The following is a 27,025-nucleotide window of genomic DNA, read 5'->3' on the forward strand; positions in this document are numbered from 1 at the left end:
TAAAAATGCAATAGATTCTTTAACCACTAGATGGCACCCGTGAACACAGCATTTTCGAAACAACGTACGCATTTTGGCTGATAAATGGCAATAGTGTCCTTTTCATGATCAAAAGAGGTTTGACATTTAATTCATTTACAAATTCACTAGAACAAGCAGTCTGAGGAATACACCCTGTGCTTAGCAAATGGAACTCACTCTATAGCAACAAAAAATTTCTTATGGAATGGTAATAATGCATTTGCCTCATATGGTAAATCAGAATTAAATTCACATAAATCTCATTTCTCCCATTTACAAACACAACACAAGCTTGGGCATGTACTTATTTTTGCTTATTTTTTTATCATAAATATATGAAATAATAAAAAGGAAAGAAACTAATCTCACTTGCTCCAATACAACACTGCTATTATCCTTTTTATCACTTAATATTCTTGAAGTAAAACTGCAAGACCTACCTGATTTCCATATTCACAGGTGTTTCGCAGAGTATTCTCTATGCTTATCCATTAGCTAAAGGATTTGTTCCCTAGAAGCTGCCTTATAGTATTGATTCAAATTTAAGCCAAGGCTTCAATTATATTGTCTCATTTAATCCTCCTACAACCCAGTAAAAGGTTTACACTCTATGACTCAGCAGTATGTGGGGGGAAAAAAGATTATTTATTATTTTCTATAACCAGTCTCATCTTATTCTCAAATCCTCTTTCCCATTATTAAAAAAAAAAAATTAGACCTACAGATTAAAGAGCACATACCTGTTTGACTGTTAAGCAGTGACTTGAGTGTACTTAATGACAATTTAAACTTCCTATCAGAGCTGTTTCTCCTCTCTCAACAGATCTTCCTTCTCATTCCTCCTTCCCAAAAGGGCATATGACAGGGTTTAAGAAGCTTAGTGGCCACATATTGGAGGGAGGTTCTTCTAATCTGGCATATCTTCTCTCTTCTTGAACTTTGCAAACCTCCCCTAAGATGTCTCTCGTTCCACCTGTACATCCAGTTGATGTCTGTTGCATGAAACTGGCAACTACTGGTGGTGACTGAGAGCCTTGCTTTGCCTAAGGCCTCAAGTTCTTCCCACTCAGGAGCCTCCTTAAGCCTCACCCCAGGTCTCTTAGCACTTCATCTGTTACATGAGCTTAGTGGAACTTCTTTATATTCTGGAAAAAGTCCTAGACCTTATCATACCACCACCTTTTCCCCCCACAATACTTTGTCTATGAAAGTAGTTATATGGGCTTTTCACAGTCACAAATGTCCACAGGAATATTAGAAATATTCTAATTCAGGATTCAGAACAGTTTTTCATGTTGGGGGACTGTCTTCACACCAGAAAATACCCAGAATCTCTGGTTTCCACGCACCCTGATACACTGTGACAACCAAAAATACTGCAACTCATTTCCAACCCCATTCAGAACCATTTCCCTAGCACCACATGCAGTCTGTGGATAGCCACGGGCTCTAGTCCAGACCCATCCCGCCAACTCTACCCTCAGCGGGTTCTGCACCATTGCTGTTCTGCCATTGGGTCAAAATGCTGCTTTAATTTAAAATTTTGCGAGATATTTTAAGTTGGGTTCTGCCCACAAACAGACTGAGATTTGTATGCAGACATGGGAAGTGCTCTCAGGAATAATACCTGTGTGGGAGTGAAGGACGCATGACTGGGCAGAAGGAACAGTCGGACTGCGACTGCGATGCAGGTCTAACAAAAACCACAGCTGATCTAAAACAGGGAGCTAAGAAACTGAAACGCCTTCAGAATTGCTCTAACTTGAAGCAGTGTTTCTGCTACAGATGCAAATACAGGGCAACATTTCTGCAACTGTAGCTGAAGGAAGTGCTCCCTGTATTGTAAAATAATCTTGGTGGGTTTTTTTTACTAGATTCTTTTAAATGAAATAATGACAGAAGGAAAATGGAGTATTTGTCTTAGTCTATACAGGCTGCTATACCAAAATACTATGGACTTTTATTAAACAACAGACATTTATTACTCACAGTTCTGAAGGCTGGGAAATCCAAGATTCATGTCACCAGCAGATTCATGTCTGGGGAGAACCTGCTTCCTTGGCTGTCTTCTCCCTGTAACCTCATGTGGCAGAGGGAGCACATGAGCTTTCAGGTGCCCTTTGATAAGGGCACTACTCTCATTCATCACCTCCCAAAAGCCTCACTTCCTAAAATCACCACCGTGGAGATTAAGATTTCAACATAAGAATTTCAGGGGGACACAAACATTAGTCCGAAGCAGTATACTTCTTCACTGTAATTTGATTGTGTTGGGCAAGTGGAATAAGGTGAAGTGGGGAAGGTGTGAGAGATTTGTAGACAAAGCCCTGTGAAGAACTTTGCTGGTAACTGACCAATTTTGAACATGTTTATTAATTTTCCTTTTTTTAAAATAACATTCTCATATTAAGGAAGTATTATAATTCCCACCTGACAGATGAGGAAATTGAGGATCAGAGATTAAGTGAATATTTTTTAAGTTCCCAGTTCATAAAAGAGCCTATTTACTATTCCAATTCTCACCCTTTGCTGACCAGAGCCATCTCCTATATTTTCATAGTAAGCAATGTGTTAAATTTCAGTAGTGAACTGAAACATTAAGTATTAAATATTAAATCTTCACTTTTCCCCCTCGTGCTCAAACTCCCTGGGGCAGGCTCAACACGTGCTGGTTCATCACCAACTGAGCATGAGTGTCAGAAAGACAGAAATCCCATCCTCCCTATGTAAATACATGTGCAGAGACATTTCCTGAACGTTTCCTTATAGAATCCCGTAAGATTAGTGGTTAATTGCGAGGAAAGGGACAAGACATTAAATGCATGAGAATGTGCCTAACACTCTCTTCCAATGTCATTTTCAAGGGCCTTAGTATCAATGTCACCTTTTAAAACATCTTCAGTAACAGATCCCAATTTCTTAATGTCTTTAGATAGAGGTGGATCTGTCTGATACTTTAAAAACAAAACTTAAAAGTGAAAAGATATAGCCAAATTAATACAAAGAAGTTTTAAAAAAATACTTTATCTCAAAGTTATAGGTGGAAAATGTTTTGAGCCATAGTTTCAACAGTCTGAGTTCCACAAGAATCAATCTATTGACGATACCACCAAATTTGGAGTATAATTTAATAATTCTATCACATTTACATGTTTGGGCTGGTATGGTCAAAGCCAATAACCTACTTTTTAACATCTTGGGTATGTGGCAGTAGCCTACATTCCAGTAATTTCAGATCCTTAAATGCTTTAGCTTAACTATCTGGCAATAACATGGCTTCACTGTTTGTCCACCAAACACCTTCATTTATCTGAGAAGACCCACTAACCTGAGAGCGCCCCATGGTTCCACCCCCAGGTCTTTCTACCTAATGATCTCAGGATAGCGGCCAGGGAACCCTGAAAGACCTTTTGAACTATGAGGGATTAGACTGACATGAGTGAGGCACTTACCTTGGGTGCAAAATTTAAGGAGGCACCAGAAACACAGTAATTAAGATAAATAATATTTTAATGCCATGGTTAAAAAAAATAAAAATTAATGTAAAATCCACTATAAACGAAATATCCACATTTAAAATACTTACTTTCCTTCTGCCTCAGGTGCCAGCATGGCTCTGCACAGCACTGTCATTTAAAATTTGGATTGGCTAACTCTTTACACTATTTTGGAATCTTCTCCAGCATTTTCCCATATTTTATTGATGGAAGGGATTTAATGCATTCCCAACACAACTCACCTACTTTCCTTCCAAGTCCTTTGATGAGTGTACCCAACAAAAGGTAACATAAAACAGAAGCCTGTAAACTTCACAATATACCTCTTTGGCAGCATTTTGTCATCTCTTACCCTGACACAGGTCCTAAAGCAAACAAGCTAATGTCATTCACATTTACATGTTGATAGGAGTTTGCACTTCATGTGTCATTTTAGGAAAACTTTTCTATCACTTTAGAACTCCAGTCTCTCTAAAATTACTCCCTACAGCTCTTGAAGTGTGTGCCTCATTTTGACAATCATCTAAGGCCTGCTTTGCTGCCTGACATGCTCTCTGAAAGACAAACACTCTGAGCTATGTGTAGTGTACCTACTTTCTGTTTACACCTTCATAATACCTTACAGGGGCTAGCACATGAATACTGAAAACCCACAATCACCTTTCTTCTGGAATTCAAGAATGCATCTCTTTGCTTTCTGGCACATAACATCTTTGGAGTTTGTGACTACAGTACAACCAACGAACTCATCCTTTTCATTGATAGGAGATGTTACCGACCACTTTTCATCATTTTACCTCAACTAGGAAATGTTCATGTAACCTTTCAAATGTCCTGCGTTTGGTCAGTATTTCTCCACTTTTTTTAAGGTATCCCCGCTGGAAGAACGTGAAGTTATGCAGAATCTGGAAGAATTATTCAAAGCTGCAAATGGCCAGCAGTTTCTTTGACCTCTCACTTCTAAAATGAACGAGAATTTTGCATTCTACTCCATTATTCATTCATTCAACAAAATGTTAGGTGCCTATTCTGTGCCAGGCATTGTGATTGTGACAGGGCTACGGCAATGAATACATATTACTGTGTTTGTTTATACACAAGTTTGTTTTATAACCTAATGATGCTTTACACAACTTAGGAGTAGAAAAACAAAAACAAAAATTTTCCCGAATCCAAGAACAAAACTGATAATCCAAGATGGGGCAATTACTGCCTCAAACACTAGCAGTGTCGCTGTTAGACTTCCTGGGAAGATGTGAGCTCCAGTTCGAGAAACAGTCTGGCTAATTTACAGCATACAAAGCCAACAGGAAAGTTAGTATTTACTCTGGGTGCAAATACTTGCGAGGAGCAGTGGAACTAACCAGCTTGTCTCATTTCCATGGCATTAGGTTCCGCCTGATGCTGCAAATGACATTCTGAAATGACAAAGGTGGATACCCACTTCCACATCTGCAGGAAATGTATAAAATTTAAGAGTTTAAAAAATCATGGGGTAGGGGGAGGTGGAATCATCACTGACACTTCAAAGTCAAGTCGTCATTGACTTCGTTGTTTTTCTTATCCTTACTTGAACTGCTCTTTTAGATTCTTATGCATCTGCTGATGAGCGTCAAAAAAGATCTTTCCTTAGGAAAAGCAAAATCTCAATGTAACACATTTAGACTTCTCTCCGCATAGAAGTGCTGAATATGTTAAATAGTTAAAATGTTCATACTACCCAAAGCAATACATAGATTCAATGCAATCCCTATCAAAATACCAATTGCATTTTTCACAGAACTAGAATAATCCTAACATTTATATGGAACCACAAAAGACCCCGCATAGCCATGGCAATCCTGAGAAATAAGAACAGTGGGAGGTATCATGCTGCCTGATATCAAATTATACTACAAATCTATACTACACAAAACAGCATGGTATTGGCATAAAAACAGACACATAGATCAATGGAACAGAATAAAGACCCCAAAAGTCTATGCCTATGTGGTTATTTATCTAGACAAAGGAAAAAAGAATTTACATTGGGCTAAAAATAGTTTATTTAATAAACGGTGCTGGGCAAACGGGACAGATGCATGCAAAAAAATGAAACTGGGCCACCTCCTTATACCATATACAATAAACTCAAAATGGATTAAAGCCTTAAATGTAAGACCCGAAACCATAAACTCCTAAAACAAAGTATAGGAAGTAAACTCTCAGACATTAACCTTAGTAATATGTTTACTGATATATCTTCTTTGGCAAACGAAACAAACAAAAAAATAAACGAATGGGACTACATCAAACTAAAAATCTTTTTCACAGCAAAGGAAACCATCAACAAAACAAAAAGACATCCTACTGAACTGGAGAAAGTATTTGCCAATGATACATCTGGTAAGGGGTTAATATCCAAAATTTATTTAAACAACTCATACAACTCAATACTAAAAAAACAAACAACCCAACTGAAAAATGAGCAGAGGACATGAAGAGACATACAGATGGCCAACATAGGAAAAGATGCTCAACGTCACTGATCATCAGAGTAATGCAAAGAAAAACCACAGTGAGAGAGATACCACCTCACTCCTGTCAGAATGGCTATCATCAATAAATCAACAAAAAACAAGTGTTGGCGAGGATGTGGAGAAAAGGGAACCCTCATACACTGTTGGTGGGATTGCAGATTGGTGCAGCCACTATGGAAATCAGTATGGAGGTTCCTCTGAAAATTAAAAATAGAACTACCATATGACCCAGCAATTCCATTTCCGGGTATTTATCCAAAGAGATCCAAAACAGTAATTCAAAAAATACCTGCACGGCATGTTCACTGTAGCACTATTCACAATAGCCAATATATGGAAACAACTGAAATGCCCATCAATAGATGATTGGATAAAGATGTGGTACATTTATACAATGGAGTATTACTCTGCCATAAAAAAGAATGAAATCTTATCATTTACAACAGGGATGGAGCTACAGGATGTTATGCTGAATGAAGTAAGTCAGATTGAGAAAGACAAATACTATATGATCTCTTATATGTGGAATCTAAATAACAGAATAAACAAATAAAACAGAAATAGACTCAGAGATATACAGAAAAAACTGATAGTTGCTAGATGGGAGGGGGTGGGGAAAGGAGAAGGTGAAGGGATTAAGAAGTACAAGTTGTTAGTCACAAGATAGTCATAGGGATGTGAAATACAGTAATGGAAATATGATTAATAATGTAAATATTACAGAGTCAGATGGGTACTGGATTTATTGGGGGATCACTACAGATTGTGTAGATGCTGACCACTGCTCTGTACACCTGAAGTTGATGTAGAATAATATTGTCAGCTATAATTATACATGTGTATACATACATATATATAGTTATGGGAGGTAAAGTATAGCATAGGGAATATAGTCAATGGTATTGGAATAGCTATGTACGATGTGAGAGTGTAGTAGACTTGGGGGGATTATTACTTTGTGAGGGTTGTATATGTTTAATCATGTTGTTTTCAACACTTGAAACTAAAAAAAAAAAAGAAATGCTGAACATGACTGCCATTCCCTTTCACTGGTCTGAGATCAAGGCTGTGAAAAGCATTAAATTCCTCAATGACAGCTTTGTCTTCAAGTATTTGATTTTAATCATAATGTCTGACTGCAAAAATAAATGTGCAATTAATATTGCTGTTTGTGGGTATGCAGACGTACTTTTAAATGGAGGCAGCTATTTGCAATAGCACAAATCACTTCTCATTATGGTTAAAATTCAATCCTGCAAAATTGCAGTGACTGGATAACAACTCGCATGAAGCCTGACTCTCCTACCTGGAATCCCCAAGTCAATCATTCCAAATTATTCTGAAGATCTCGTAAGTGCACAGATGTGAATGTGTGGTTCTCTTGTCGACAGTGTCCAACCCCGAGAATTCAGACCACTTCACAACGGGTAATTAGAAACGCAGGGGAACATCACAACACATGACTCCACAACAGTAGGACCGTGATTCTTCATCAGGAGTGGGCACTACAGTCCCGAGTCACTGGCATGCGATTTCACTGTTTTAAAATTCAGACTGAGGCTCAGTGTTTATTAACCTCAACTGATAAGGGCCTAAAGTGCACCCCTTTTAACAATTCCACAGATGGTTCGGATTCAAATACTACCACAGGACTAACGTGCACTTTCTGCTGACTATAATATGGGCTTCTGGTTTTGTGAAGACTTCAATTTATCACGCCTGAAGGCTAGAATGCACAAGGTTTAATGTTCTAATCACCTCAGTCTTCTAATACTCTCTATGAATGACAACACTTAGAATCCAAAAACCACCACAGAAGTTCTGAGTTAGTCCAGTGCCGTGTATAAAAACCACACCTGAGCAACAGCAGCAGCCTATATGCATGTCTGGAGTGACAGGCAGGTCTCTCTCCAACACTATATGATTTTAAATATTTTTCCTGCTTCCCACCAATAAGAGGAATTGAACATCGTATATTTGAAACGTTAAGGTCAGTTTATTAAGTTCAATGATGAAAGGCATCAGAAGAATATTCTCCTGAAAATTATTTTTTCTTAGAAAAAAAGAAAGGAACACCAACAGGCTCCGAGCATAGCCACAGATGCTGTGGCCGCCGCGCCTCTCCGCAGACGGGGACAGTCCATTAGTCAGTCAAGTCACTCTCGGGCTCAGCAGGACTGTAGTCTGGATCGTCCTCGTCATCCTCTAGCTCCAAGTCATCCATTTCCTGGAACAAAGACTCATCTACTTCCACATTGTTTCCAGCTGCAAAAGACAAGATTTCACCTTCAGTCCTCCAGTAAGGAATCAAAGATACAACAACTGGCAGCACCAAGCAGAAACGTCCACCTGCGCGTGGGAGGTGCAAGTGATGAAACCCTACCTACTGCAAATTATACCGACAGTGGTCTGTATTGGTTAGCAGAGACTCACGCGTTTGAAGAACAACTTCATGCTTCCAGTTCATAGTCTAAAAAACCCAGTTATTAATAAGCCTTGTAGAATGAATTATTTATGTGGCACGTGGTAAGTTGAAGACAATGATGATATGTGCTGATTACACAAAGTCGACTACCACTGACCATGGGCCCCATACCAGAACACAATAGTGGCAGATATGTACATCATTAAAGCTCAGCTGTACTTGTTATTTAATTGATAAAGTTAACTTGATCTTCTCTGTCACCCCGTTCCCCTCATAACCAATGGTATGCCTTTCCAAGATTCCAAGTTATCTAAGCCCTATCGGGCACAATACCCGGGCTTTGCATTAAACATCTTCACTCTTCCTTCAGTTTGTCTGAAATACATAAAGGTAGGATACTACAGTACTCTTAATTTCACCCAAAATTGTTCATCTTCCTCCCCAGACTCCAGCCCACTGACATTCAACTCAATGAAAATGAGACTTGCTTCACACGTATGAGCAGTTCAGTAATAAAATAAAATTTTCCAAGTCCAGGCCGAAAAATGATTGGCTCTGCCTGAGAGAGGCAGTGAAGGCTTCACAGAGCAGATGACCTCTGAAATATCTTCATGATAAATTTGAATCCACCGAGAAGAAAGTGGGGGCAGAATGAAGTAATTCTACGTAGAAGTATATGCAAAGGCAGAGAGAAAAGCTAAGACCTTGAGTACTTCTAACCGGAACATAAGATTCTTGAAGAAAAATATCTGGAGATAAGAAAGAGAAAGACTAGACTGAAGACCTGCGTACGTCAACCTTGTCCTCTAAGCAGCAGACAACCATCGAAGGATTTTAAGGAGAGAAAAGTCATAATTAAATCAGGGTTTAGAAACACCACCACAGAGGTGGTGGCTATAGAGTAGGTAAAGTCACTAGAAAAGGGAAGAGACTGATGCAGGGAGACAATTTAAGAAGCTACCACAAAAGTCCAGGTGAAAAATGACAAATCTTCAAATCAGGAGGAAAGAGTTGAGAAGACATTTCAGTGGCAGAAACAATAGTCTTTGGTAAGTTATTGGATATAAGGAGATACTGATGCACTAGCATAGAGAAGTCAAGAATGAGTGAAGATAGTAAAACTTCTAAAGTGCAAGAAGAGAGAGTGAAACAAAGTTTTTTGGATCTAGAATTTCTCAACAAAATAGGAGGTTAAATGAGCCCTTAAAGTGAGAAGGAGATAGATGAGGACATCCTTGCTGGTTTTTGTTTGTTTTGAGACTATAAAAATATTGGAGCCAGAATCCAGTAAGATACACTTAAAAAATATGGAATGTCAGTAAGGGAGCAGCTAAGGTTAAGAAGCATGATGTAACAGCGGGCCACATCAACACTGCTTCTTAGCATTCTCCAGCAGATAGTCCCGGGACAAGGTTGAAAGGCCAGATGCTAGAAGATCCCCAACTGGCAACATGAGCATGACAGGAGGCTAACAAATGACGTGCAGAATCCTACGAGTATGTAGGGCACTACTGGAGGTGTGACAGTATGAAGCACAGTTTAAGAAACAGATGTATGCCATAAGCTCCATGAGGGCAGGGAATTTTTCTAAGCCGTTCTCTGTTGTATCCTCAATGGCCAGGGGAGTGCTTGGCTTATAGTAGCAGGGGTACAATAAATACTTGTGGATGGATGGACGGATAATCCACAGACGGAAGTCCTAAGGAGGGCAGAGTTAGAATAAAAATGAGAAGGAGGAAAACATAAGGAACAGACGCCCCAAAGAGAGCAAGAGTGGTATGAAATGTAAGATTTTGCGTTAGTGGGCAAGGGGAGCTCCAGATCTCAGGTTTTTAAAAGGCTCCATGACAGACCACGGAATACAGTTTCCATAGATGTATGATACTAGAAATCTGAAGAAAACAGATCTCCTAAGTCACAATAGCTTGGTTTACTAGTTGTGAGAGGGTAATGTGACCACAATTGTTTATCTATTGCTATCTTTGATTTTGCTTCAGTTTATCAGAAAACTTTAAAGAATACATTGCTATAATTCAATGTATAAATTGATCAAACGTTACAATTTATCCTTCAAAATGTATTTCTTTACACCCTTGGGAGGAAAAATTCACATTAAGTTATCACTCTGACTTTCATGGTTTAATATTAGAAATAATATGTACAGATGGAATTCTAATATTATCTTACCATCCTCCAAAAATTGGATATCAGATGTGTCAAGATTATGATCTGTTTCAAATAGCTGTTTCCCTAAAAAAAAAAGAAACATGTTTAATATGAACAGCATGGTTTCCCCCATCTTCTCTACAACCCTTTAAAAAGTATAAAAACCCAAGAAAACAAGTCTGAAAATCTGTTTTATTGTGAATTTCAAGAAATTTTTGAACTCAACTAAGAGGCATATGAAATGCATTTGCATTAAAATAGAACAAGTGACAACCCTGTCTGCCGTAAGAGTCCTAGAAAAACAAATGGATTTGACTCTGTCACTTCTAAGGCTTATGATCCTGAAAGTCATGGTAGCTGTATCTTAAGATCTAGCCACTGCAATATTCAGATCAAAGATAATCCATAACTATTCATTACAATTATGTGCGAAGATACATCATCAAGTAGAGAATGCTTTCTCTTTCTGTCATACATGCCTAAGTATATTATTTTCTCATAGAAATCTGTCCAAATGATTCTCTTGCTATACAAGAAGCAATGCAGAAGAGTTTGGGGGGAACAGATAGGGGAGAGTCATACCACTTAATTTATTTTTTCCTGCTTGTTCTTCTTCTTTCATTCGTTTCTTTTTAATTTCCAAGAGTTCTGCATCAAACTTGGCCTTCCAACTTAAGAAATTTTCAATTGTAACAGGAGTGCCATGAAATAATTGCTTAGAAAATAAAAAAGACATGTCACCAGATAAATGAAACAACAATTTAAAAAATAAAGCCCAATGATCTAGGTAAAACACAGAAAAGCTTTTTCAAGTTTTGAAATATTTAATGTGATTTTTGCCTGCACTGGCTACTGTCACTAGTTTTAGGCATTTTACTCTGGACAAGTCCATTTTTTATTTTTATTACACAAATCAAAGATAATATGCAACGTATCTCCATTGCTATTCACCCTTAAAGAAGAAAACTGTTGCTGTCAGTATTAATGTTTTCAACACGCATCAATTTACAACACTAGGATGGAGCTTATCTTTTCACTTCATTTCAGAATTTGAGGTTTCCTTTACCTTAGTAAATACAGTCATGTGCTGCATAATAATGTTTTGGTTAATGACAGACCACCCATAAGATGATGGTCCTATAAAGATTACAATGGAATGGGAAAATTCCTCTCGCCTAGTGATGTTGTAGCTGCCCTAACAACACAGGGCAACGCGTTACTTGTGTGTTTGTGGTGATGCTGGTGTAAGCAAACACACTGTGCTGCTAGCTGTATAAAAATACAGCACATACAATTATGTACAGTACACACTTGATAACGATAATAAACAACTATGTTACTGGCTGATGTACTTACTAGATACTGTCCCGTTTACCATTATTTTATAACGTACTCTTTCTACTCATGAAAATAAAAAAGTTTGCTATAACACTGCGAGCCGTGTTTCACCGGCAGCAACCTCATAAATCTCATGTGTCATTTTCTCTTGTGCTTGATTTACTCTCATGTTATTTTATAAATTTAGTGCAGCCTGAGTGCACAGTGTTTATAAAGTCTACGGTAGTGACAGTGATGTCCTAGGCCTTCATATTCACTCACCACTCACTCACTGACTCACCTAGAGCAACTTCCAGTCCTGCACGCTCCATTCATAGTAAGTGTCCCACACAGGTACCTTCCCTATGTTTAGATACACAAATACTGTACACACAAACTGTGTTACAACTGCCTGCAGTATTTAGTACAGTAACATCGGGTAGAGGCTTGCAGCCTAGGAGCAACAGGACCTACCGTAAGTGCCCAGGAGTGTGGCAGGCTAGACTGTCTAGATTTGCGTAAGTGCACTCATGATGTTCACACAATGATGAAATCACCTAATGATGCATTTCTTAGAACATTTATCTGTTAAGCCATGCCTAACTTTATTTAAAACACTCTGGTGAGGGCTTTATAATTCCAAACTATATACCATAAGTGAAATAATTTGTATTTCTTGATCTTACCTGCATGAACTTTACTAAACTTTATTAACTGATTATTAATCATTACTTGTGCTATACAACCAAGTAAAAGAGGGACTTCTAAAATTTTACTTAGTAAAAGCTTTACTAAAATTTACTTTTGTTTATTTTTGTTACTTCCAAAAAAATTAATGAAATTTCCAAAAAACAAAACAACCAAAAAAACCAGGCTTAGAGAATAGCGAAATAAAATGTAGCTTTTAATATACCTTTTCGGCTTCTTCTGCTTCTTTTTCTTTTTGTTTCTTTTCTTCTTCTCTTCTATTTTTTATTTGATCTACTATTTCATTTAATTTTTCTTGCACAGCTGTCACTAAAGTAAAGATCATCACCATTCCAAGGTTTTCCTCTGCCTATGTAACAACAAAAAAACGAGGTTGTAGTGAGAAGCATACTTCTCAGAAAAAATTTAAACTAACGAATAAAAAAAATGTTTCAGCATAATAACTGAACTCCACACATTTATAATATGATTACTAATTCAGTTATACGCTGTAAGTTCTGACATTAGAAAAGTGATCATTTAAGAATTGAGCATTATATATAAATAACAATTCTTAACTTTAAAACGTTATGTAATTTGCTATGTCCAACCTAAAACAGATATTTCAGTAAATTCTGTTTAATAATTATAAATGTAGGTAGAATTCAGAAAACCTTTCCTACAGTTGCTAGTAACATCAGTTCTCAAGCATGTTTTCATTATTTTAGTTCCTTCTGGGTACTTTAAGAGTTGTGACAATGAACTTAACTTTGAGGCTAAAGTGATTTTCTATCGTAATACAATAATAAAAAATGTAGGTACTTTTGTGATTTATCTTTATCTCCCATTTTTTCTTTTGATTTGAAATGGTTTAAAACAAAATATAAAAGCATCTCTGTTTCATGAAAAGGATATAATTCAAAAGCTATTTGGAACTTATTCATTTGAAGGCAGCATAAACTGAAACAAGATTATCTTGTTTATCTACAGAAATAAGATAGAGTTCCAAGAAAGCAGACAAAAAAAGAAAAGAAATCCAAAACACGCTAGGCAGAATCTTTGTCCTAGAATAGATTTCCAAGCATTCCTTCGACAGGGCTGGCCTCAGCAGCACTCGAGTGGGTATTTCATCTCCTGGGTCCTCCGTGAGTACTAGGGTTCAATCCTCTTCAGTGGAGCTTCTCTGCAGTGTTTCCATGCTAACCATCCTAAATGTGACTCTAAACAAACCTCTCTCCTGAGTGCCAAACCCGTATGAAAACTGCCCACTGGACCGTGACTTGGATGTCCCACAGGAACCTCAACACGGAAACCATCATCTTCTCCACAAAACCTATATCTAAGTTCTCCACCTCAGAGAACCACACTATCATCCACCCAACCGGAACATTCCCATCCCATCCCAAGCTCAATCACTGTCTCTTATCTGATTCACCCAGAGCAACTTCCAATCGTGCAAGCTCCATTCTTGTAAGTGCCCAACAGGTATATTTTTTAACTTTTATACTGTATTTTCATTGTATGTTTCCTATGTTTAGATACACAATACTGTATATACAAACTGTGTTACAACTGCCTATAGTATTTAGTACAGTAACATCTTAAGATATCTAACATTCTTAGATATCATTTAAGTTCGCTTACTGTTCTCCATTAACACTACCATCAGGACACCATCATCTTCAGCTTGGAATATTACAAGAAATTCCTAACTGCTCTTCTTAAAATACTCTGGTCTTGTCACCCCTGATACCAACTTTCTCACCATTCAACACACACACACACACAACCCCTCATAGCTTCCCAAAACAATCAGGAACGAGAGCATACTTTTTAAACACTTTAGAAGACCCTTTGGGAACGACCCTCTTTAATTCCATCACACATAACCACCAACCTCAAATTCTAAGCTCAAGTCATTTAGTATGACTAGAAGTTCTTAAAGGAATTAATGATCTCTTCTCTCTCACTTTCACGCCTCTTAACAGCTTATTCATCTACCCTGAAACTCTTCTACTCCCTTTACTGCCTGGCAAACTCTTTCTTCAGGTCTCAGCTACCTCTTGGAAGTGTCTCCCGTGCCTCAAATCTACGTCCACTCATGCCATCCTGTACCTCCCCCATCAAAACATGTCTCACACAGAATAATGGTATTCAGCTTGCTTGTCCCCATTTCTCACCAGAGTATATAAAATCCATGAGAGGGGGGATGGTGTCTGTCTTGGTCACTTAATGCTTGACACATTTCAAAAATAAATCCCAGTAGGATCTCTTTTTAAAAAGTTAAGTATTCCAATAGGAAAGCAAAGAGTCATTCATATGGAAACTATGTAACTAGAAATCATATGAAAAGATATCCATATTACTGTATAATTAAAGAATTTCAAATTATGAATATAGTATTTTCATCTTTGTCATCATTTTCTTTCTAGTGTTAGCAAATGTGAGCAGACACCTTCAATAGCTATAGTGAGATCCTAACTTGGCACAACCATTTTGAAGGTCAATTTGAAATGTGTGCGTAATTAAGTATGCATACCTTTTAAGCTACGTACTTCTAACACTGGACTAGTACACTTATCAGTATTTCATTCTTTAAATTAAAAAATATATATATATTTGATTGTTTACTATGTGCCAGGTACTAGAGATTCAATGGAGACTCTGCTGTAAGGATTAGCAAATAGTGATATATAAGAATGTTCAAAGAATTATATAGCAAAACAGGCAAAAATGAGAAATAATTTGAAGTTGTTTCAGAAAGGGTATGTGTAATTACACATACTTACAGTGAAATTTTATGCAGTTACTAAAAATAATGATTCACATATGTTTACTAAAATGGAAAGATGCCCATTCCTATATTGTTATGTGAAAAAAAGGATGTTATAAAACATTATGTATTGCTCTAACTAGGGGTGAAAGGGAGGGACTCTGAATATAAGCGTAAGAAAAAAAGTCTGGAACTATATCACATCAAAATGTTAATAAGCAGTTTTACCTGGTTGGTGAGATTAAGAGTAATCATTATTTTCTTCTTCATTATTTCCTGATTTTCTGAGTATTTTGTAACATGAATTTATATTTTGATAATTAAAAATTAATACAACTATTTTTAGAGAAAAAATACAAATATTCCCTCAATACATCTGATCTCATGTAAGAATTAGAAAGAAATTAAAACTTTCTTTTGGAAAGAAAGGAGTTTGAGTATGAATAAAATATAAAATGCAAAGAAAAAAATCACTCAGATCAAATGACATATTAAATACACGACTGACTGAATATATAGCATATTGTCTCAGGTTTTCTGCAATGTTTTTAAAGGAAGCATTTTATGCCAAATGATAATAGAATTAGTATAATTTCATACTGGTTAACAGAGTGAACAGGGCCCTGGATCAGCATAAATTCATGCTTGGATATATCTTCTTTCACTCTCCATTCTCTAATAGGTCCAGGTATTTTTAAAATATCAGCATTCAGAAAACCAATAGACCTTAAAATATACAAGTTATATTTAAAGTAGAGACATGTTTCCTGTCAATTCTTCTTAGAACAAACAAACAAAACTAGGACTTCTGATTTTAAGGTGGTGAAGATTTTACTTGCCCTCCCTACACCCTATTCTGAAGAACCCATGGAAACTCTCTACCCAAGCAAGAGACAGATTTAAACACCCAGACTGTGGGTAGCCCATCCCACCACAGAACTGGCCAAATAAAAACTTTCCAATACCCGTGTTTATTTCCACATAACATCACCTCTTCGAGGAGTCACACACCATCATTGCTGTTTGTAAGTTTAGGGAAGAGAGACAGGGAAAAAAACAATCACCAGTTCTCTTCCCAGATTGTAGGCCACTAGCCTGCAGCAGGTCAGAGAGGCTGGAAGTTTTCGTTTTTTTAAAGTTAGAATTTTTAACTGCACAGGGGACTGGCTATTCTAAGAACCAAATTGAAGCTGTATTTATAGTTCAAAGTACGTACCAGACTGCTTATCATCTAAAAGTCATGGGGCTGACTGAGATTCAAACAGGGGTACAGGGAAAACTTCTCTTACTCAAAGTTTAAAGGTGCAGTGGGAAACAAAAATAAAGATGCTTTGTGAATACATATATAGGAGTATATACTATATATATATAGATATATATATATATATATATATATATCTATATATATATAGGTATATATATATATAAAATGAATTCTGCTTGTTCATATACTAATGATATATATTTAATAGCATTTTCTGATTCTTGAAATTAATGTGTAATACTTAAGGCTAATAAAATAATGCAATTACAAAACTTATTTCCTTACCTGTAGTGCTTATAATTTTAAAATGAAATCTGCTTGTTCAGATACTAATGATATATATTTAACAGCTTTTTCCGATTCTTGAAATTAATGTATAATACTTAAGGCTAATAAAATAATGCAATTACAAAATTTATTTCCTTACCTGTAGTGCTAATAATTTTAAAATGCCTGAGACATCATTATCTTCTAGATTTTCCTGGGAGAATATTTCATAAAGGGGGGCTTCATCTGGGTATTTTTCACTGTATGTAAACTTGAGAGTAGTCTGGACAGCTAAAGACACAAGATAAGAGTTTGATATGAATACCTTAAAATAGAAAGTATAGAGAAGTCCACATCTTGGTTGAATCAGTAATTAATTTACAATGTGTCAATGAAAAGTAGCACAGCAGATTTTGCAGCAAAGAAAAACAAGGTTACTATGAGACCAGACAGAAAATCACTAACATGAACAACACATACCACAAGGAAAAGTGAAAACATGGGAATACCAAAAATCACTTCTAACACATGAAATACATTTACTACTTATTAGTATTCTACCATACTGCATGTCTGAGAAAGAGGATGGATACAAGCCACTCATTTAAAAACCCTCCTTAAGATGAACAAAAGGTACCAGATATAATAGAAAAAGTACTGTCTAAGGCTCATTTTCAGGCCTCTACTAGACAGAGTTCCCGGTGCAGATCTGGCTTTAGTCTTGGAGTCTATGCTTCTGTCTGTACAATGACAGCAGAGGACTGCTAAGGGGTTGCTGGATGACATGGTTTTGAATTGGACAGTTTGAGAGGTTGTCTGAGAAACTTTTAACTTGACTCATCTACATATTCCCACTCACTCTTTTGGCCTGTGCCAACTGACAGATCTCACTTGTCTCACTATTGGAGTGAGATTCTTACAGGCAGGCACATCAGTACAAGGTATCTCTCTGCAGCCCAGCCTAGTGAATTCTCAGTTCTATTAAGTAATTTGCAACTAAGCTGACATAATACACATTTTCTGTTAAAACTTATTAGCCACGTGATCCTTTGTCTAGATTTCGCCTTTCTTAAATAATTAAAACTCACATTTTAATTATTAAAACCTCATGATTTTGATGCTTTTAACTCAGATCCAGATTTCTCTTAAAATGTGCCGCTGGTTTGCTATTTTGTTTTAATTTTTGTGTAGGATGTCAACACAGCATTTTTATGAGTCAATGGATATAAGAAGGATTAAGTGTTAGGTCAGTAAGAAATACGGTGTCTTTCGGCATTTTTCTTTTTTGCTTAACATGTTTCTAATTTTATTGCTAAAAAAAGAAACTTTTAAAAAATATTATTCATTCTACTATAAGATGTAATAGATATTCATTATAAAAAATTTAGGAATACACTAAGGTAAAAATAAAATCAATAATAATCCTATTATCAGGAAACGATCACGGTTACCATTTTAGTATATTTAAAGTTTTTTTAAAAGGATCCTTTAAACTATCCTTTTAAAATTTTAAAATATGGATAAAAAATTCTATGCATATATTTACATTTTAAACAAAATGCAAACAGTTGCTCATTTTTTTCAGATTATATATATAAATACCTATATGTAAATATTATCTACGTATAATATGCTGTATGTAAATAACTGTATCCAGCACTCTTTTAATTCAGATTTCAGTATTATCTCTATGCTAACCTCATTTTCAGTTATATAAGACAGATTTAGAGTTATCAAGTGATACCACTAAAATTGGTATCACATGGCAGAATTTTAGTTGACTAGCTTAACAGTGAAAAAAATCCTTGGGATTAACATCAACTTACATAATGCTTTTATCAAATTACAATATTAACTGAACTGGACTAAAGGTAGAGATGAACTTCAGATATTCCCCACCGAACATCTGCCAAGTTTAAATTAATTTATTAGTTTTATAGATGCTTTATTTCAACTTGCTTATCTGTCGTAGTTCTATAGTTGTGTAATAGTGGTTTTACCTGGTTTTATACAAATGTATTTATATAATAGTAGGATATCCATCTTAAAGAGAGAAAAAACATGCAGATGTTTATCCAGCCTAATTTATAACAGCAAAAGTCTAGTAAACAATCTAAATGTCCAAAGACAAAAAACAGTCATGGAAAAATAACAATCACTCAATGGAATACCACACAATCACTGAAATGTGTGTGCATGCAAAGTCCTTTTTTGGCCAAAAATCTGTTACCCTTTCTCCATCTGGGGTATTGTTGTGTTTCTGCCTCACTTTTAAACACTAAGCTTACTGTGTCAGAATATATCTTGTTGACTTCCTCTCTATTTCTCTGTAAGTCATGTTTACATCATACTACCAACTAGAACCACACAACACTTAAACTAGATTCTTACCAGTACTTTAGCACCTTCAATGCCCAGCACAGAGTGGCTGCAGAATGAGTAAAATTCCTGAGAGGTTTAGAAAAACCGCAAGTATTTTTTATTAGACTTACTTTCATCATTTTCTCCAGCCTCAGATGTCACAGTAATGGTGAAGCTGTGCGGATTTTCTGATAATACTGCAAGAAAATATACACAGAGGTTAAGTTATTAAGAAGCTTCCTAAGGCATTTTCCTTATTAGCAAAATATCACTATCCAATTGGGGAAACTGTTCCCCTAGCTTGAATTTCCATTTCCACAAATACAAAAGGAACAGAACATTCAAATGATAAAGCACATCCATCAATTTTCTATTTAAATCTTGGGATGTCTCTAATCTGGAAAGAAATACCTATAGTAGATACCCTCCTGTAGATTTATCAAATCAATTAAAATAATTAAGTAATTTACCTTTTAATTCAAAATATCCACCTACCGTGTTTCCCCAAAAATAAGACCTAGCCGGACCATCAGCTCTAATGCGTCTTTAGGAGCAAAAATTAGTATAAGACCCAGTCTTATTTTACTTATTTTATTTTACTTACAGTAAAATAAGACCGGGTATTACATAATATAATATAATATAATATAATATAATATAATATAAATTATATATAATATATAATATATATAATATAATATAATATAATGTAATATAATACAGTGTAGTATAGTGTAGTGTGATATAATATAATATAATACCTGGTCTTATATTAATTTTTGTTCCAAAAGATGCATTAGAGCTGATGGTCCAACTAGGTCTTATTTTCAGCAAAACAGGGGATATAAGGAAAACTACATTCTAAAAAATTCCCAAACGGAGTGACAAAAGAGTTTGATGTTTCTTATTAGAAACTATATTGATATATAAATATTCAGTATTATCACTAATTTTTATACTTATATATTCTGAAACATAACTAGAATCTCCGAGACAAATAGTAAATATTAATTTGTTAGTTTGTATCTTCTAGCTATCTCTCTCTCCCACATCATCTCTAAAACCAAACTTTATTCTTTCACAAATTATTGAGCCTCTGCCTTCTTTCATGGAATTACAAAACTGGCCATAAATCCAAACACCAAATTGCTTACAATCTGTTAAGTAAGACAAGTCACATAAATCAATAATTACATAAATAAGAAAGCTTTATGTACCATTTTACACCCCGATGTCTATCTGATACTATATATCTGTTTATTATCTATTTCCCAAGAATACTATAAAAATTCTATGAGAGCGCCTAGATCAGTGCCTGGCAGTATCTAGAAACTCAGTAAATTTTGGCTCAATGAAAGAAATAAACTAATGGAATAAAAGAAGAAAAACAAAAACAAATTTTGCATTCAGAACCATTAGAAGAAGAAACAAGGAAAATTCAAGACACCCATGATAACTGCCTCACGCTGGGCCTGGAAAGTATCAGCCCCTATCAAGGTTCGTAGCAGCTAAGTAGCCTCTTTTCGAAATAAAAGAGCCAGGGGATCTCTGAAGAAGTCACTATGGAAAGCACTCAGATTCTCCTACTCTGGAACTTCTGAGGCCTTCATAAATATTCATTATCAATAAATTTTCAAGTCAGATGACTTCATTTTAATTGAAGTTTAAAAGTACTTGAAGCAATAATGAACACCTATGATTACTAGGAAAGTGTTTGTCGAAAAGATAAAAGACTCACTGGACTCATATTTTAATAGGCCTCAGGCAAGCCAGCCCATGCTGAAAAAGTCCTTGAAAGGAAATTATAATAAAGTTTTTACAATATGATTGGCTCTACCTATGAAAATAAAGTTGAAAGCTTAGTTGTGGACCGTGACAGGTTTTTAGTGGGTTTTGTTTTTTTAGCAGCAGCAATATGGTCAGAATTGTATTTTCAAACATAGAAAGGTAAATCTAGCAACAGTGCATAAAATGGAAGGAGAGAAATGACACCAAGGGCAAACTAGATAGCTATTGAAATCATCCCAGCAAAGTTAATGAGGTTCTTAACTAGGTTGGCAGCGGTGGAAATAGCAGGGAACACAGTGATGAATGACATTGTGAATTTATAGGCAGAGGATGGCGGTGTCACTAACAAAAACAAGAAATACAAAATAAAAATTAAATATGACATATTTGAAGGACACAGGACAGTTTCAGTTAGAAGTACTGAGTATGCAATCAGAAATGAGCAAATGGAGCTAAAGAGAGCTAGGCTTGAATTTAATCTGGGATCATCCATAGAGAGCTGATAGCTAAAGCCATTAGACTAAATGAGATCACTAGAGAGAAATAAGGACCAACACCAGTTTTGTAAGGAATCTTAAATTTGGGGAAAAATAGGAGGAAAAAGTGCCAGAGATTAACAGCTTTCTTTTGCAGCAGCCATGCCTGAAATGTTAAAAACACTCAAGAAAAGCCTATTTTATTTGTAAAGCCACCCAACTGTTGAGATCCAAGTAAGACATGGCAGCATCTACAATGTGCACCTACAATGTATGTGTATGTGTCTATGTACCTATGTGGGGAGAAAATGGGTGCTGAACCCTTGGCCTGTACGAACATATGGTAAATTCCTAACAAGGTATGTAAATGCCTAACAAGGCCCTTTGTGATCTGGCCCCTGCTTACTTGTCAAGTCTCATTTTCCATGACTCACTTCTCACTTCATTCTAGCAATACCAAGCCACTTCTCCTGTGAACACATTTTGCTCTCTCAGAGTCATGCTCTGCACATGCTGTGCCCCTTCCCCAGGTCTCATTCGTAACTCATCACTCCTCAATTCTCCAAAACAACTCAGACTCTCCCCTCTCCTTATGCTCCAACTGCATTCTATACATACTTCCATGAAAGAGTCATCACACTGTTATAAATTACTTATTTGATGTCTTTTGCCAATAGACTGAGCTTCTAACAATCATATATGGCAAATATTTGGTAAATGAAAACATGGGGATTCCAGCAAGAACATCACTGAACTGCCTGACCTTGGGGACCAGACAGAATTAGGAGGCAAGATAAACAAGAAAGAAGCTGATAAACTATCAATCCATGATAAACCATTGGAGGCATGTTAAGTAAAAGCATGGGAATGAAAGAACTGTAGGGCTACAGAGTTTATGGACAGAAAGAGGAAGTTTAGAGATCAAAATTTTGAAGATGGCATGTCCAAGGTGTGGCTATGGCCCCATGCAGTTGAAGAAAAGGGAAATCAAAACCGTTTGTTGATAAAGACAAGGAATTATGAAGTCATATTAGAAGAATCAGCAACGAATGCGAATGCGGCAAATTTCTAGTCAAGAGTATCTACATTGTTTAACAGTTACAAAGTATTTACGTTACACATTCCTCATTACACAGATACCGCAACTAAGGAAAGGAGAAGTTATGTGATTTGTCTAAGGACACAGAGCTAATAATACTCATTATACCAAGCAGCCATTAGGGAAAAAATTGTGAATCAGGAACAAAAAAAGGATGAAGAACAATGTTAATATCCCTCAAGATCCACTTTCCCCTTCTTCCAGTTATACGATTTTTAACTGAGCATATTGACCACCCAGAATACAGACTGTATTTCCCAGTCTCTTCCCCAGTTAGGTCTCACCAAATGATTAAGTTCCAGCAAATGAGATGGAAGCAAACTAAGTCCTTTAACAGTTTCCATACGTAAGGAATTTCCTTACAAAATGCTATCTTTTCCTTTTTTTTTTTCTTTCCATCATTCCTTTAGCTACCTACTGTATGGAAAAGGAATGTCGCCATCATGACCAAGAGGGAGAGACTACATCTTAGGGGTGACAGAAAATTAAGAAGCCTGGGTCTCTAAGGAGTTCTGGAACTAAAAACTACATAACTACCTTTTATGCACAAGAGCAATAAACTTTCACATTTTTAAAACCACTGTTATTTGAGGTTTTCTGCCATGGCTGAATCTAATTAAAAAATAAATGTGTTTACACACACACACACACACACACACAAACATGAAAAGGAATTATATCACAAAGCTTGGAGGTGACTAAAATAGGGATGGAAGTGTCTTCATTGGACTTGTAAAGATGAATGATTCCTGACTTTTGATGAAGGACTAATCCCATTCCAATGCATTACTATTGATTTGGGATAAGCAGAGGAAACATTGGCCTTCACTAAAAACATTAGATTTCCACCACTGTAAGTGGATCAAATACTTTTCAGAACAAAACTAAGGTTGTTGGGCGTAGTGGAAAGAACAAGTGGAGGGGCAGAAGTGTTGGATGATATAGGGGCAGATGAGGGTGAACTGGACAGAATTAAGGATTTTGTCAAGAACAGAGACAACGGAGGTACAAGCTGAAAGGTATACTAAGGGGACACACAAATGACATTAAGGTTTTTATGAAGAACCAGACAGCTCATATTAAAATAAGTCCCTCTGATTTTTAGGAAGTGTCTGTCTTAGAAAAACTGCTTTTGCAAGATGATTTCTGCCCCATCGCTAAAATGCAATTATAAATGTTAAATGCTCATGGCTCTACTTAGAGGTGATACAGGATTATGTATTGCTCTTTGTAAGACCAAACAGAATTACGGGAGCTTGACTTTTGGTTAGCCTGAAGCCAACCAATTTGTTCCAATAAAACTCCCCATAAGCAGAGATTTTGATACAGAAGAGGAAATAACCAAATTCTACTACCTCAGTAGGACCTTGCCAAGAGAAGCAATACCAAAGGAGAATGTGTTATCAGGAGAGTCCATTATATTTTGGAAGACTAGTTGTTAGGAGGATTGAATCAATGTGCAATCAAGCTACAGAATAGGCAAAAAAAAAAAAAGAAACTGTATTATGATTTCTTAAATTTACAACAAATGCAATACTGGATCAACAGTTCCTTGTAAATATCAACCAATCAATTCTGAGGTTAGGCTAGGTCTACGTGGCTAGGACCACGGGCTGACTGGACAGTGCCCCTCCAGCATGCACAAAAGAGTCACGGCATGCTTAACAAAGGCTTCTCTGTCAAGCACTCAGTCATCTACTTAAAAAATAGTCATCTACTTCCTTCATCAACAGCACTGAGCATTTACCAAATCTAATATGAAAAAATCTAATATTACATGTGATTTAAAATGTAGTCAGAAAATGACCAATTCGTGTTCCTTTGCAAACTGAAACACGCAAGCTCTCTTTCTTAAACCTGATACGAAAATATTAAAGTATGAAATCATCAACACAAAGGAAGGCTATAAACCTTGCAAATCCTTAAGATTTCAAAAGATCAAACATGGAAACATTTTATTCCAAAGGCCAATAACTTTTCCACGAGATGTTTCATAAAGCACATGGTAAGGAGTAAGGCAAAGTTCTTGAAGAACTGAAAATCACAACATCTCAATTTAATTTATTTATTGCAAAGCTTGTAGGAATGCTGATAGGAATTAGAGACAGATGGGCTCGGCTAATCCTGCAGAATACTTGCATGCGTCAAAGACTCATAAAGTATCTTTTATTACCCTGGCTCAGAATCTTCAAGCACTTTTGCATCTGACAAGAACTGTACATACTAAACTACCATGTTTCCCCAAAAATAAGACCGGGTCTTACATTAATTTTTGCTCCAAAAGATGCGTTAGGGCTTATGTACAGGGGATGTCATCCTGAAAAATCATGCTAGGGCTTATTTTCCAGTTAGGTCTTATTTTTGGGGAAACAGTATATCAGAGCCTAGTAATTTGAAAGAATCCTAAGATTGTTTTAAGGTTAAAAACGTACCACTTTTACAAAAGCTTATATGCACACTAATTAATGAGGGATACCTTATGTTCAAAGACAAGAAAAGCACATCTTATGCTTTCTTATCTTTGCCTACGCAGTATTCATGCCTATTACATTTCCAATGTACTAGATATGACTGTACGTCACAATTAAGAATATATCCAACAACTGACCGACCCTCTATTCTGTTTTATTTAGACATTAATATATAAGGAGAGAAGGGAGCTAGACTCCATACACACTCACCCAGTTAATGACACTCTCAAACCCCTCTTCACTCATCCCCTTAATATCCTCACAGCACAGCTGTACTGCTGGTGAAAGAGAACATGAACAGGACTGGAGCTATACAGGGATAGCTGAGAGGCATCTGCCTGTTGGCAAAGCAGAACAAAATTTGCTACCATTGCAAGCAGTGGTCAAAAGTCCGAGCTAAGAAAACTACACTAAACAATGAAAGGGAGAGGGGTTACTGAGTTAACATACCTGACACTCCGAATTCTGACAATGATGGACAACACTCAAAGAAAGGGATAGGGAACATAAATCCCACAAACCTAGGTTCTAGTTCTTATTGGCTTTTTTTGATCACGTTTCAAAAACGGAATGTAATGTGGGAGAAGCCACACTGATACGGTTATCTTGCTGCATTTTCAGAATCACCTGAAGCACGGCTTAATACAGAATGCTCTTCCTTTAAAACACAGCTGATGAACTTCTGAACGGTATTTTTCATTAGCCTAACCCGCAAACCAATCTCCTGCTGCCCCTCATCCCCGCTGGACCTAGATCCCGAGTCCCATGTCTGAAGGTTCATGAACAGGAAAGGAGTTCCAGACCTGCCTCTCAGCAGTCCCGCCGCTACCTTGCTGGCCCACCCAGAGCAAGCCCCTTACCCTTCCTGAGCCTCCATTACCTTGCTTGCAGCAAGAGTAGAGGCTTGATGATGTCTAATATCCTTTCCAGTCTAACAACCTGTCAATTTACAGTGGAACTGAATGTGGGCCACATCATTCACTGGGCATTCAGCAAACTGCCAGCATATAAGAGAAAAGAAAAGAAAAACGACAAACTTCAGGGACAAAGCTACTCTCCCAACTGATTCCGGGTGACGCTGAGAACAGCACTCTGAATCCCATTAAGCTTAGAAACAACAGCGTATGAAAAACAGCTCCTACCCGAATAAAACGTGAAAACGGACACCTTTGTAGCTGTGGAAAGAGTACTTCCACTTGGGACGTCTGTGTTCGTGTTATTTCATTAAAACCTCGGGTTGCTGTACGTTACACAGAAACCCCAGTTGCCCCGACTACTCAATTCGAGGCCTGACTCTCCAGGGACCTGCCAGCCTCGCCCGGACTTTCAGATTTCAGGGAAGAAGCGGAGAAAGGGAAAGCGCCGTGGAGTTCCTCCTAAGTGCCTGAAGCTTCGGGAGAACTTGAGCGAGTGGTGGGCGAGGTGGCCACGGGGCCTTGCAGTCTCCTGCTCCATCTCCTCGGCCTGGGAGACCGAGGGCCGCGGCGGCCCCGACCCATCCCACTCCACCCCAGGGAGGTGCCGGGCCGCGGCCGCGGAAGTACCACCTGTGAAGGAATCGGGGTAGATGGACTCCAGAGCCTCCAGCTCGTTGCGCTGCTCCTCGCCGTAATCTGTCATCGTGGCCCTCGCTGCTGCCCATGGATCGCCCAGACACCCAGGCGGCGCGCTGGAGCCGGGACCGCGGCCGCGCCGGGAGAGCTGGCAGCGGCCGGGCGGGCGCAGGCGCAGAGTCCCCGGCTGCGAGGCCCGGGCCCAAAGCCAGGCCCGGCCTGCGGAGCAACGGGCTCGCGCCGGCCTGCGCTTGCTCCCTAATTCCGCGTTTGACTGGTTGTGCCTGGCTTGCGGAACACTGAGTAGCCGCCTATCCCACGCCCGCTCGGGATTTGTGCGG

General features: G+C 37.3%; 1 protein-coding gene across 2 annotated transcripts; it reads right to left on the reverse strand.

Annotated features, from left to right (window-relative positions):
• Positions 1 to 8,011: 8,011 nt before the first annotated feature.
• On the reverse strand, positions 8,012 to 27,016 carry RWDD1 (RWD domain containing 1). 2 transcript variants are annotated; one of them, XM_081037970.1, is made up of 9 exons: positions 26,679 to 26,888; positions 26,012 to 26,128; positions 25,342 to 25,469; positions 19,429 to 19,494; positions 17,097 to 17,227; positions 12,859 to 13,002; positions 11,211 to 11,343; positions 10,650 to 10,712; positions 8,012 to 8,302 (listed from the first exon to the last, which is right to left on the reverse strand). In XM_081037970.1, the coding sequence occupies exons 6-9, from the start codon at positions 12,982 to 12,984 to the stop codon at positions 8,181 to 8,183; spliced, it is 444 nt and encodes a 147-aa protein (XP_080894096.1). In that variant the 5' UTR covers positions 12,985 to 13,002; positions 17,097 to 17,227; positions 19,429 to 19,494; positions 25,342 to 25,469; positions 26,012 to 26,128; positions 26,679 to 26,888; the 3' UTR covers positions 8,012 to 8,180. The 2 variants fall into 2 exon arrangements, with proteins under 2 accessions (XP_080894096.1, XP_080894095.1); XM_081037969.1 differs by lacking the exons at positions 25,342 to 25,469; positions 26,012 to 26,128 and having other exon boundaries at positions 26,679 to 27,016.
• Between the last annotated feature and the right edge of the window lie 9 nt (positions 27,017 to 27,025).

Source organism: Rhinolophus hipposideros, assembly GCF_964194185.1.
Source record: "Rhinolophus hipposideros genome assembly, chromosome: 3".
Classification (NCBI taxonomy): domain Eukaryota; kingdom Metazoa; phylum Chordata; class Mammalia; order Chiroptera; family Rhinolophidae; genus Rhinolophus; species Rhinolophus hipposideros.